The sequence below is a fragment of the Lactuca virosa genome, chromosome 8 (assembly GCF_052849685.1).
Source record: "Lactuca virosa cultivar CGN04683 chromosome 8, Lactuca_virosa_CGN04683_v6, whole genome shotgun sequence".
Classification (NCBI taxonomy): domain Eukaryota; kingdom Viridiplantae; phylum Streptophyta; class Magnoliopsida; order Asterales; family Asteraceae; genus Lactuca; species Lactuca virosa.
In genome coordinates this window covers 100,541,195-100,552,415 of record NC_136433.1, presented here as the reverse complement: position 1 = coordinate 100,552,415, position 11,221 = coordinate 100,541,195, and the positions used below count along the sequence as shown (strand labels likewise).

The window sequence follows — 11,221 nt, the reverse complement described above, 5'->3', positions numbered from 1 at the left end:
ACACCAAATCAGTTCTGAAACTGATTTTTCTTCCTTGTTTTTCTTTAGAGTTTCCTTCCTTGAGTCTCGAGCAACCTCAAATGTGGCATCCCATATTTTCCATAACCCCAAAAAAATACACTTTTGATCAACCATATCATCTTTGTTTGTGGAAAATCCTTGTATAATAAAACCTGTTGCGGAAACTGTTTCGTTTTATTAAAATATCTTTGAATGAAGATGTTGCTTCAAATTACAAAACTCTAAGGATGTCATAATCAATACACAACATAGTTACAACGTAAAGACACACGATCCCGAACTCTATTGCAGGTCTTCTCTAGTATCACTCAGCATCATATTCAAACCTCAAACAATCTTAATACCGCTACATGTGATGCATATAAAAGGAGTGGGTTAGGTTGGGAAACTTTGTGGTACACATAAGGTTTTCAATCCCACGATATTATTATGATAATAATTTATAATTATCAAACCTACAAAACCAACTGTTACCAAACGATATCATATAACCTAGATATCATATAAGGCAATCTATCCTTAGTTATCCAACCTGTCGATCCTCACATGCCAACCTTACGGAACGACCTCGCGACATTTATCAGAAGGATCATTGTGAACAACAAGTTGCTTCGGGGATTCCTTTGCAACAGACGGGGATAGAAAAAGACAACAAATGAGAGGAATGAAGTACTCAAATGAACATATGATCCAATGCCCTTGGATCGGTATAATTCATTAATGTAACGCCCGTGTTTCTGGGCTAGGCATTAATGTTGTTATAATAGTCTAGGTTAACCCTTGTAACTCATTTTGAAATAATAAGAATGTGTTATTTGAGTATTATGTGTTTTATGCTAAATTATGTGGCTTAATTGAATTAAGAATAAAAATAAGCGTCAAAATGAAATGTTAGATAAGCCTGATATCTCTACATGAAGATGTAGTGGTTGTGGCAAGGTTTCCGAAAATATAAAGAATGCTGAAATCCGAGTTATAACGAAGAAGTTATGACCTGTCGAAGTTTCGCGACGGAACCGGCACGACGCTGAAGGACGTAAAATATGAATTTAAGATAGAGAGATATCTAGCCTTAGTTATCTAAACGAAAGTTGTAGAATGCGTTAAACCGAGAGCGTGCATAAAAAGAACGTCTAAATCTGACTTCGTATGAGGAAGTTATGATTTTTCTAAGTTTCGACTGAGCGGTATGCAACCCGAAATCTCGAAATCGAGATCGAGTGATAATTGGCCGAAACAATCTAAACGAGAATCGAAGATCTCGTCGTTAATAGCCCATCGGTAAAAAGACAGACGAAAACGGACGTCGGATGAAGAAGTTATGATTTTATAACGGAGTTTTCCTGTCCCGGCCTACTAAAAATAATATAATAAAAATAAAGTCAAAATTAACTAACGAAGTCTAAATGAAAGTTGTAGAGAATAGTCTCACCTACGCGTGGATATAAAGAACGTCGAAAACGGAGCTCGTATGCGAAAGTTATGAATTTTTGAAGATCGTGGCACGCATACCAAAGCTTATCCGAAGAGAGCCTGGGGATGCGAGGTACGCCCGGCGTACAAGGAGGTACGCCCCGCGTACATGTCGACACCGAAGTACGCCCTGGGTACGAGATGGGTACGCGCAGCGTACTGCTGCTTTCCTCGGTCCAGAAGAGGCCACGTTCCTCCACCGAGACTTCGCCACGTGGAAGCCTTATCCGGAGTACGCCCAACGTAGGGCCTCGGTACGCCCAGCGTAGTCCGAGGTCTCGCTGCTATAAAAGGGCATGCGAGGGCAGCCGACCTTTTTGCTCCTTTTCTCTTCTCTCTCTCCCGTTTTGCATCGTTTTTTGTGCAAGAACTATCACGAAGCCCCGATATTATTCCCGAGACCCGAGGCAAGTTCCGAATCCCCGAAGATCCCGAGAAGTGAAGTTTCTGAGCCGAAAATCTGCCCGCAAGAAGCCCGGTTTTCAAGAAAGCATCCCGGTTTTATCGGAAAAGATTATTTTAATAGACGAGGTGTTGTCCGATCATCTTCTGATCAAGTGAGTGTATAGTCTCTTTCATAAACACGATTTTAATACAAGTATTGTTTGAATGTATTAAGTATATGTTAAGAGTGAGTGTATATTCGTTTTCTTCTAACACATAGATACGAAGTATTCTTTATAAAATACGTGCTATGTGTTTATATATTAATTGTTTATTTGAACTAGTTGTTGAATGGATGTTTTATACAGGTTTTAAACTGTATATAAATGCATATATTTTATCTACTAATATGTTGGGTAGAACATGGGTAGACAGTTGGTGTGTGATAAAATAAAATGACGAGAGCCCTCGTTGTTGTTGCTGATTCAGTCATCTAGCGGAGTTTAGATGACGACCACGGACTTTTCTAGACAGTCCAGTGGAACGCTATCAGGCTCATTACCTGTAGGTGTTAATGAACTTGGGTGTTCATTTGCTGTACTCCATCCCCCTCATGGTTGCCTTTAGGACATCTATTGTTAAGGAAACCCCTTTGCAGTAATGTCCGTCCCGATGAAAATCCTAGATTAAGTCCCTTGTAATAGTTGTTGTTTTAGGGACATAAAGTGAGGATAACGGGAATGGGTAATCGGGTTATTGTTGGTTGATGAACTAAATATATTTATTTATTGTAGGTTGAAAACCCTATATGCTCACCAGGCTCCCAAGCCTGACCCACTCAGTTTCTCTGTATTACAGGTAGTGGCGCGAGAGCATAAGTTGGATGACATTGTCAAGATATTTTTGGATTATAGACCAGTAGTTATATGTAACTGTTGTAAGGTCTATATTGTATTGTTTATGCTTTTGGTCTGTATCGGAACATGACATCCCGAGTTTTGATATATAATGAAAATACATTTCTTTAAGAAATGCTTTGATAAACTTTATTTTATCATGTTTTGTTTTGGGGACAAATTTTCGCAACTCTTTTAAATCAATGGATTTACTCTGAAATTAATTTTAAAATCATAAATGAAACTGGTCTTTTCTGGCCGTGATTTTGGGGATGTCACAATTAACATCATAAGACAGTTAAGTAAGGGATGATCATCAACACCCTTTATATGGCTTAGACTTGCCTAGCAGTGGTCCCTCGACGCACCATATCCAACAGTCGATTAGATAACTCAGACATACGTAGTAATGGCATGAGTCACGAAGCTCATCCGATCATCATGAAAACGTTGACACGCAAAGCTCATCAAAATAAATAAAAAAAGGAGAATACTAATATAGTACTCCGGTATGCTCTCGTACCCTAAGACGTGATAGTGTCGAAAAAGGACTTTGTACATAATTGTACTTCTAACACATAATGGTACCCTGACACAAGTAGCACCAAAGAAAAAGAGCTCTACTTTTTGTTCCAATCTTACACACATCCCAATATAAAACTACTCGATGTCCAAACTAAACCAAACTAAACATTCTTTTTATTTCTTAGGGTATAACTAACGAATTATAATACCCACAATCATCCCAAAGTTCCTGCCTATGTAATATCTTTACAATACATGGTATAACTACATCCATTCAACTTAATGGGCTCTAAAATATGTTAGACGTCTTAGTTTAAAAGTTAAACTATACTATAATCCTTGAATCAACTTTCAATACTAATATTATTCACACAACATTGTCATAATTTAGGGTATATATCTAACACAAAATATTAGGTATTTAATATGCATTAATCTTTTTAAGTAATAATACTTTTCTTAATATTATCATGTAATAATACCATATAATCACTTAACACGTAATTGACTATATCTGGTGCACACAATATATGTTATCAAATATACTGTAACATCCCGATGATAAGGTACTTGTAATGTTAACCCTATAATTGAATTATATTGTATTTTCGTCCCTAAGTATAAGAATGAGTGCAATGAAGGCCCTAGTGGCATTTTCGTAATTTGGGGGTTCGGGGAGTACGCCATGTGTGTGTGTACATTGAGCGTACTAGGACGCATCCTAGTACGTAGGGTGTATGTGTGTACGCTGAGCGTAGTAGGGCGTGCCCTAGTATACAGGGCGTACGTGCCAGGCATGCAAACCCTAGTTTTTATCTTTGACTCATATTTAAACCCCATTACAGCCTCATTTCCCCTCACTTCATCTGCCTCCATCCTCTTGATACGTTTTTGCAACCCTAATCCATATTGTGAGGCATTTCTAAGCTTAGGTGTGTGTGTTTTGTGCTTTTGAAGAAGAAGGAAGGAAGAAGAGACCACCGTGGAGGAGTGAAGCTCTTTAGATCCAGGATCACACCACCTTTTGGCACCATTTTGAGGTATCAAGTTCTAAACTTGGTGAATTTCATGTAGATCTAGTGTTGGAATGATTTTTGGTCCTCTTTGTCCCAAATATGGAGATTAATGAACATAGCATGTTATTGACCCATTAAGTTGTCCTTTCAGACCCTTGGAAGGGTCTTGAGTCATAAAAATGGGTTCCAAATGGTTGGTTTTGCTCCATGCATTATTTAAAAGGTCTTAATGGATTAAGAACTTGATTTAAGCACTTTTATGGACATGCAAAGTCATAAAATTGGATACTTTATGACTCTTGGGGTTATTTAAGCCATGGATCTGAAAGATGGACGTAAGAGCTTAAGCCATTAAGCTCTTAATGTTGTTTTTGGGAGTTTGGGAGTACGCATCGCGCACGAGGTCAACCACCCTGATGGTGGTCAACGCTCGAGTACTCCCACCGTACGTTTGGAGTACGCCCCGCGTACTCACTCTATGGTGACTCAGTTGAGTTGACTCGACTGGGTTGACTCGGTTGGGTTGACTCGGTTGACTCAATTGATTTGACTAGTTTGACTTTGACTTTTACCAAGTTTGGCCTAAGGGTATTTTGGGATTTTGATTTTTATTGGTTATTTTTGGTGGATAGGTGACGATTAGAGTTGAGATTCTGAGTCGGGACCTCATCAGCTACTGTTCAGTCTGTAATGTGAGTTTTCCCTCACTGTACTTGCGGGTCGAATGCACCAAGGCCGGCCCATTGGATTAGATATCTTGTTATGTGATAGTATGATATCATGTCATATTGATCTGTTAGATGGGTATCCTGGTAGATAAGATAATGATTAGTGATTTGTAGATCTGTTTGATTGTTTGTTGACTGATTATATGTTTATCTGTTATATGTGCACATATTTGGTTGATGGTTGAGGCTTTACTGCTTTGTGTGTGAGCCAACAGACTGGGGGCATTCCAACCTGATGGTTTATTAGGCCTGAGGGTATTCCATCCCGAGGATGACTGGACCCATTGTATATTGGCATTCCAACCTGGGTTATTCCATCCCAAGGATGACTGGACCCGGAGGTTGATTGGGCCTGGGGTATTCCAACCCGATGGTTGATTGGACCCATAATATATTGGCATTCCAACCTGATGGTTGACTGGGCTTGGGGTATTCCAACCTGATGGTTGATTGGACCCGACATGTTGTTGTATATGTTATATGTTTATGTGTTGGTACTTTGGGGGAACTCACTAAGCTTTGACTTATGGTTTTTAGTTGTGGTTTCAGGTACTTCGGATGATCGCAGGAAGGCGAAGGCGTGACCGTACACATCCTCTATTTTATGTACTTTTGATCTATGTGATACTTTGAAAACAATGATTTTGTAAACATTTTATGATTTGGGGTTGTTTTAAAAAGTTTGAATTTCTTGTGATTTGTATGGTTGTTACAAGTTGGTATCAGAGCTTTGGTTTGAGTGAATTGGAGGAACACTCGTGTGAATCCAGTCTCAAACTAAGGAAAAAGGTTTTAAAAATGACTTTCAAGTTGTTTTCAAAATAATCAAAGAGGATGTGATGTGTACGATCAGCCGGAGCCAGTAAGTTGACCCCAAATTACCACAGTGTTATTTGATATTGTGATATTTTAGAACAGCTTGCTGGTGATACGCCCTGCATACTCAGAATACGCCCATCGTACTCCCAAAACGATGTCGTTCCACCTTACTCCCCCTTACGCCCAACGTACCATCCAAGTACGCCCCGTGTAAGGGCCAAAGTTGCCAAAATCACAATTTAAAGGGTTAGAAGGGAAACTTACCAGGATTCGAGTGTCACATTTACTTTAAAAGAAAACCCATCCAATATTTCTAGTTCATATATGCTTATAACTTCAAATTCAACATTCAATGTATGTATCTTTGCATCTTTCACCATGTTTGCTCCTACGTACAAACCCTTAGCATGCCCCACACATTCTTTGTTGTCTATTTCTTTGCTAGTGAAAATATCATCTCTTTTGGAATATCCTGGTAGATGGCAGCGAGTATCATTCTTGGTATCAATGGGGTCTCAAGGATTCCTAGGCTCCATGTCATCTCATACATCTTAAGCTTATATAAAGACCTTCATCTTGATGGCCCAAACAACATAATTGCCTCTAGAAAACATTGAGTAATAAAGAGAGAATAATTTGTCTTTGTTGTTCTTCTATGTTTCAATTTCTTGTGATTGAGGTTGCATTTTTGTCATAAACTTAGCTCTAACACGTAAGGAGCAAAACTACTTTAACCTTTGGGAACAAGGAAAGATCGAGAAACATATGAATAAAAGAAAGAAAGAAAAACATAGGAGAAACTTTGGACAACTTTTTATTGAAATGCAAGGAAATTCAGAATGAAAAAAAAAAAAAAAAGTTAATCATATATTTATACAAGTTAATCGTATTTATACCAGAAGAAATAGAAATAAGGTTACTCTAAAAAGCAAACAAGTGACAAAGACTAAAATTTTAAATAAAGGAAGTTTCAACAAACAAGAGGCTTCCCATTTTATTGGGAGGTTCGTGGGCAAGAGAATCAGAAAGTGATTCCGTTTTGGTCAAATAGAGAATTTAATTGGCAGTTGTTAATTTCTCCCTCGTGGTCACATTGGAATGATTTAATTGCATACTTAAATTGGTTTTATAGGCTCAAAAATCCAAAATTTTGGTAAAACGTTAGATTTATTATAGAGTGGGTAAACCCAAACAAAAAGGGAAAAGTGATCTAAAAACAAAATGTAATGATTTATGCCACAAATACTTATCGGAGATGACCACAAGTTAACAATGTCAAACATATGAGACACTATAAACAAATGTGGAAAAAAAGGTAAACAACGTGTTTTGTCAAGTTGATAAGAATGACACGAAACATGATATAATCTTTATTACAATAAATAAAACGATTCGATATTACAAACCTAAGGACACAAACACCCGGATGGCCAAGACATTGATGTTGCATGGATAGGTTGCATGAAATAAGAGAAACTTGAGACTCAGACGATGGAGGAGCAAGATAGAGTTCACTCAATCGCACCTAAGCAATATCTGACACGTGCAAAACTCCTTCACAGAAAACCCAAATTTATCAAATTGAATAGAAACTTTGTTATCTTTTGTAATTGGCGGACATATACGAAATTTTAATATTGATTTTTTTTATATATATATATTTTTAATCCAAAAACCAGCCGTTTAGAGGCAACAGTCGACTTCTCTTCAGTGTAGCCATGTTGCGCTGTAAAATTTGAGCATACCGCATGCTAGAGGATGCTTGAATGTTTTTTTTTTTAAAAGATTATCTGATTATTACAACGATAAGCTACAATAACCATTTTCTAGCAGTTGGATGACTTGTTTTTGTTTCTAATTAGTTGATGATATGAGTTCAATAATCAGTTAGATACCAGCAACAAAATTGATGATCACTAAATAAAGTAAAAACACTTGTACCCTTACTTTAACAATTACTTCCTTTACAACATGTTTGTGCAAATGTACTTTAACATTATTTCCTTGAATTTAATCACATTTGTCAACCTGTTGTTGCATTTTGATGATCGACAAAGGCAAAACCCAACATTTTTTGTATTATAACAATCTCCTTGTATTTCGTAACTTACTGAGCAACAATCACATTCAATGTTACATATTGAAAGATCATATGATATAAATTATTTAAAAGAACACTCACATTCAAAATCCTATTTTAAGATGCATGGCACATCACTAAGGTCAAGAAGACCGACTATAGTATACACATTCTTCTCAATAGTTTTGTGCATCAAAATTACAAAAAACATAACGAACTAGGACAAGTAAGATGAACCTCTATTTGATTCCAACACCATTTTCCTCTTCAGTTCACTGCTAAGCAAAAGGCAAAAGGGCATTGTCGGAAACACACATGATACATACACCCATTATACATATCAAAAGTCAAAGATGGTACCTGTGTCAAGGAAAGCAGGATCAGGGGAGAACTCATTCAACCCAAATGATCCAGGAATCTCCATAGAATTTGGTTCACAAGGTCCCGTATCATAACTCCAATTATCATACCGATAATCAACCAACTCCTCGGAATCAATGTTTGCCGGAGTTGCAGTTTGGGCGGCAGGTAGGTGGTTCGCCTGGCTTTCCGGCCAATTGATGCCATGGAAAAACTTCGGATCGACTGTTGACCTTTGACCATGATTATGATTTCCTTGTTGGGATGCTTCTTCACAAGGAACTGCGTAATTTGGCAGAGCCGATTGCAGTTGCGGTTGCGGTTGGAATGGAATCGGGATCGGGCTTTCGACATAGGAATCGGAATTCACTTGTGGTTGGGAATCCGGTGAAAGCAACGGCTCCTCGAATGGAAGATAAGAAGGAGGAAATGAAGCGGAACTGTTGACAGAATTTTCAGGCATACGGTAGTCTTGCTGCCTACACAAGTTTCTGTAACTGTAACTGTCCCTGTCCCTGTCCCTGTGTGAGCTGTAAAAATGGCGGTTACGGTTTCCGGTTGAAGCAACTCCAGGCGAGACAGTTCGTTTAAATACGGGTCTGTTAAATGTATAATTATGGTATTGGTGGCCTCTATCTCTCGGAATGCTACAACTACTTGTTCTTATCAATTGTTGCGAGACTAAACCGGGTTGATACTTGTTCCTGGATAACAAAAATGGGGCTCGGTTTTGGTTAATCATGTTTGGGGATCCAAGATTGGGTGATACGGGGCAAACCCGGATAGGATTTGGCCTTTGAACTGGAATGTGGGCCATGGTTGGAGTTTGAACCAGAAGTGGTGGGAGTGGAAGTGGAAGTGGAAGTGGAAGTGAGGCCATGTTCATATGGGGGACATCGGTTAATTTATTTATGTTCTTGGAATTTTGTCTTTCCAGTTTCCAGAATTCGATTTTTTCAGTGGCTTGACAATGGTCGATGGTGCCACTGCCATTGCCCCAATAGAGACATGGAGCAAGTGAGTCACAAACATAACAGTAGCACTGTAATTTCAAGGAAATAGTATGGATCAAAATCAAAACAAGATTATGCTAATTGCTAATGGTTGAAGTTATTTGTTATAGGTATTAAGAAAGGAGGTGTAATTTGATGATGAAATAACCTGGTCACAATGACTTTCATTTGGGGTAGACGAGAAAGGGAACTTGATACAAAGGTGTCTTGGATGAGGATAATCTCGGCATGCAACCTTCAAGAAGAATTAAAAATGTACAAAAGTTAAATGATTTTCCATATGATCTGAAATCAAAACCATAATCGATCACAATTCATAGCAAGTACCGGGATCCTACATAAATTGCTTCAATAATCCATAAAATTAGACAAATGTTAAGTATAAAATACAAACCTGGCCTGTTTCGCTAACAACAAGTAGATCATCTGAATCATCATCCCCATTCTCACTTCGAGCAATTGGATCCTCATTCCGGACCTCTTTAGGCTTACCGGGATCATGATCAAGCACCACACACTCATCATCCAACTCAATTAAGGACGACGACTTCGATGTTGGTTTCTTCCTAGGTCTTCTAGACGGTAAAACCTCACTAACTAACACCACTTCATCGGAATCATCACTTCCATCATGGTAACCGGCACCGCAATCGCCTCCATTAACCTCATCAAGCAGTTCTGCTATCCAATTATTATCATCAAAGCCGACAGTAATTACTCTGTCATCGTCACCATCCCATCCAGGTTCTTCATCGGAACTTATGTACAGCACAGAGTTCGGATCCATCGTAACTTTTCATCAAATACTCTATCTCATAAATAGGGCAACGAAGAAAAGGGTTGATGAAATGTACATAGCAAAATGAAAAAAAGAAAAAACCCTAGTAATTGAGAAGGGGAAGAATGTCGACAAAGCGAAATTGCAGTAGAAATTGGGGATTTGCTTTATATGGTTGTATAGTAACGGGTGACCCTTACAACCTTCTCGCTTGCGTCATACGTACAAGTCAAATTAATGCCGCAAATGTAATACAAATAAGTCATATCTTTTTCTTTTTTACATTCATTGAATTAATTTGATTGACTTTTACTACAGTTTAACAAGATTCCGTCATGTTTTCACAAAAAAATTCGTTTTAGATCATTTTATTTACTGATAACATGATTGATATACCAAACACCTAGACACTTAGATAACGTAAACAACCAAACCACAAATGTAATTTACAAACCATTGAAATCGAATCAAAGTTCGTGATTTTAAAACCAGACCAATGATCTTTGATTCGATTCGTTGAACCCCACCATAAAAGTGTATCCGTGCATCTGCTGACAACACCTGTTGTTGCTTAGGTTAATGGATGATGACATCTGCATTGGAGGGTAGAGGTGGACCAATTATCACTGTCGGTGTTAGGGTTAGGGTTTTCCTTTAGAAGTGGAGGAGGAAGATGGAAATATGATACGACAGAGGGTATACAGGCGACGGCGGGGTTGTTAACGGACGGAATCAAGATGAGTTTAAGGGGCTTATTTTTGAGAGCAAAATCTCTTTTTTTTTTTAAGATAAAATCCAAAAGATGTTTGGTAAATGTATTTTAAAAGCAACTTTTGTATTTTTGATATAAGGAAAATTGATTTTTTGGAAAAGTCGGGAAATCCACTTTTTTGTAACTTTTGTCAAAAAGACTTTTGCCTCCCAAAAAGATAAGTCAAACACCCCCTAAGACGGGAAGGGGAAACTGAACTTTAATTCCGATGCATGTCTTTGCTTCCTCTACTCTAGAATGTAATTAATTCAAATTGTGCTTAGATATTGCAAAAAGTCAAGATGGCCGAGTTGGTCTAAGGCGCCAGTTTCAGGTACTGGTCCGAAAGGGCATGGGTTCGAATCCCATTCTTGACA

At 38.1% G+C, this 11,221-nt stretch overlaps 1 protein-coding gene and 1 non-coding gene across 4 annotated transcripts; one reads left to right on the top strand and one right to left on the bottom strand.

Annotated features, from left to right (window-relative positions):
* Positions 1–7,995: 7,995 nt before the first annotated feature.
* On the bottom strand, positions 7,996–10,828 carry LOC145132019 (uncharacterized). Of its 3 annotated transcripts, none has more exons than XM_079066659.1 (4): positions 9,710–10,828; positions 9,464–9,550; positions 8,303–9,344; positions 7,996–8,220 (listed from the first exon to the last, which is right to left on the bottom strand). In XM_079066659.1, exons 1-4 carry the CDS (start codon positions 10,100–10,102, stop codon positions 8,210–8,212), a joined length of 1,533 nt encoding a protein of 510 aa, XP_078922785.1. In that variant the 5' UTR covers positions 10,103–10,828; the 3' UTR covers positions 7,996–8,209. The 3 variants fall into 3 exon arrangements, with proteins under 3 accessions (XP_078922785.1, XP_078922786.1, XP_078922784.1); XM_079066660.1 differs by having other exon boundaries at positions 7,996–8,217; XM_079066658.1 differs by having other exon boundaries at positions 7,996–9,344.
* Positions 10,829–11,140: 312 nt separating this feature from the next.
* TRNAL-CAG (transfer RNA leucine (anticodon CAG)) lies at positions 11,141–11,221 on the top strand. Its single transcript has one exon. It is a non-coding gene; the product is annotated as a tRNA-Leu (tRNA).

Bases quoted from the DNA above. Each gene is read 5' to 3' on its own strand.
- LOC145132019 (XM_079066658.1), bottom strand. From the start codon at position 10,102: ATGGATCCGAACTCTGTGCTGTACATAAGTTCCGATGAAGAACCTGGA. The intron at 9,551-9,709 runs GTTTGTATTTTA...TTCTTCTTGAAG, and splicing joins TTGTTAGCGAAACAGGCCAG to GTTGCATGCCGAGATTATCC. The intron at 9,345-9,463 runs GTTATTTCATCA...TTGAAATTACAG, and splicing joins ATGAAAGTCATTGTGACCAG to TGCTACTGTTATGTTTGTGA.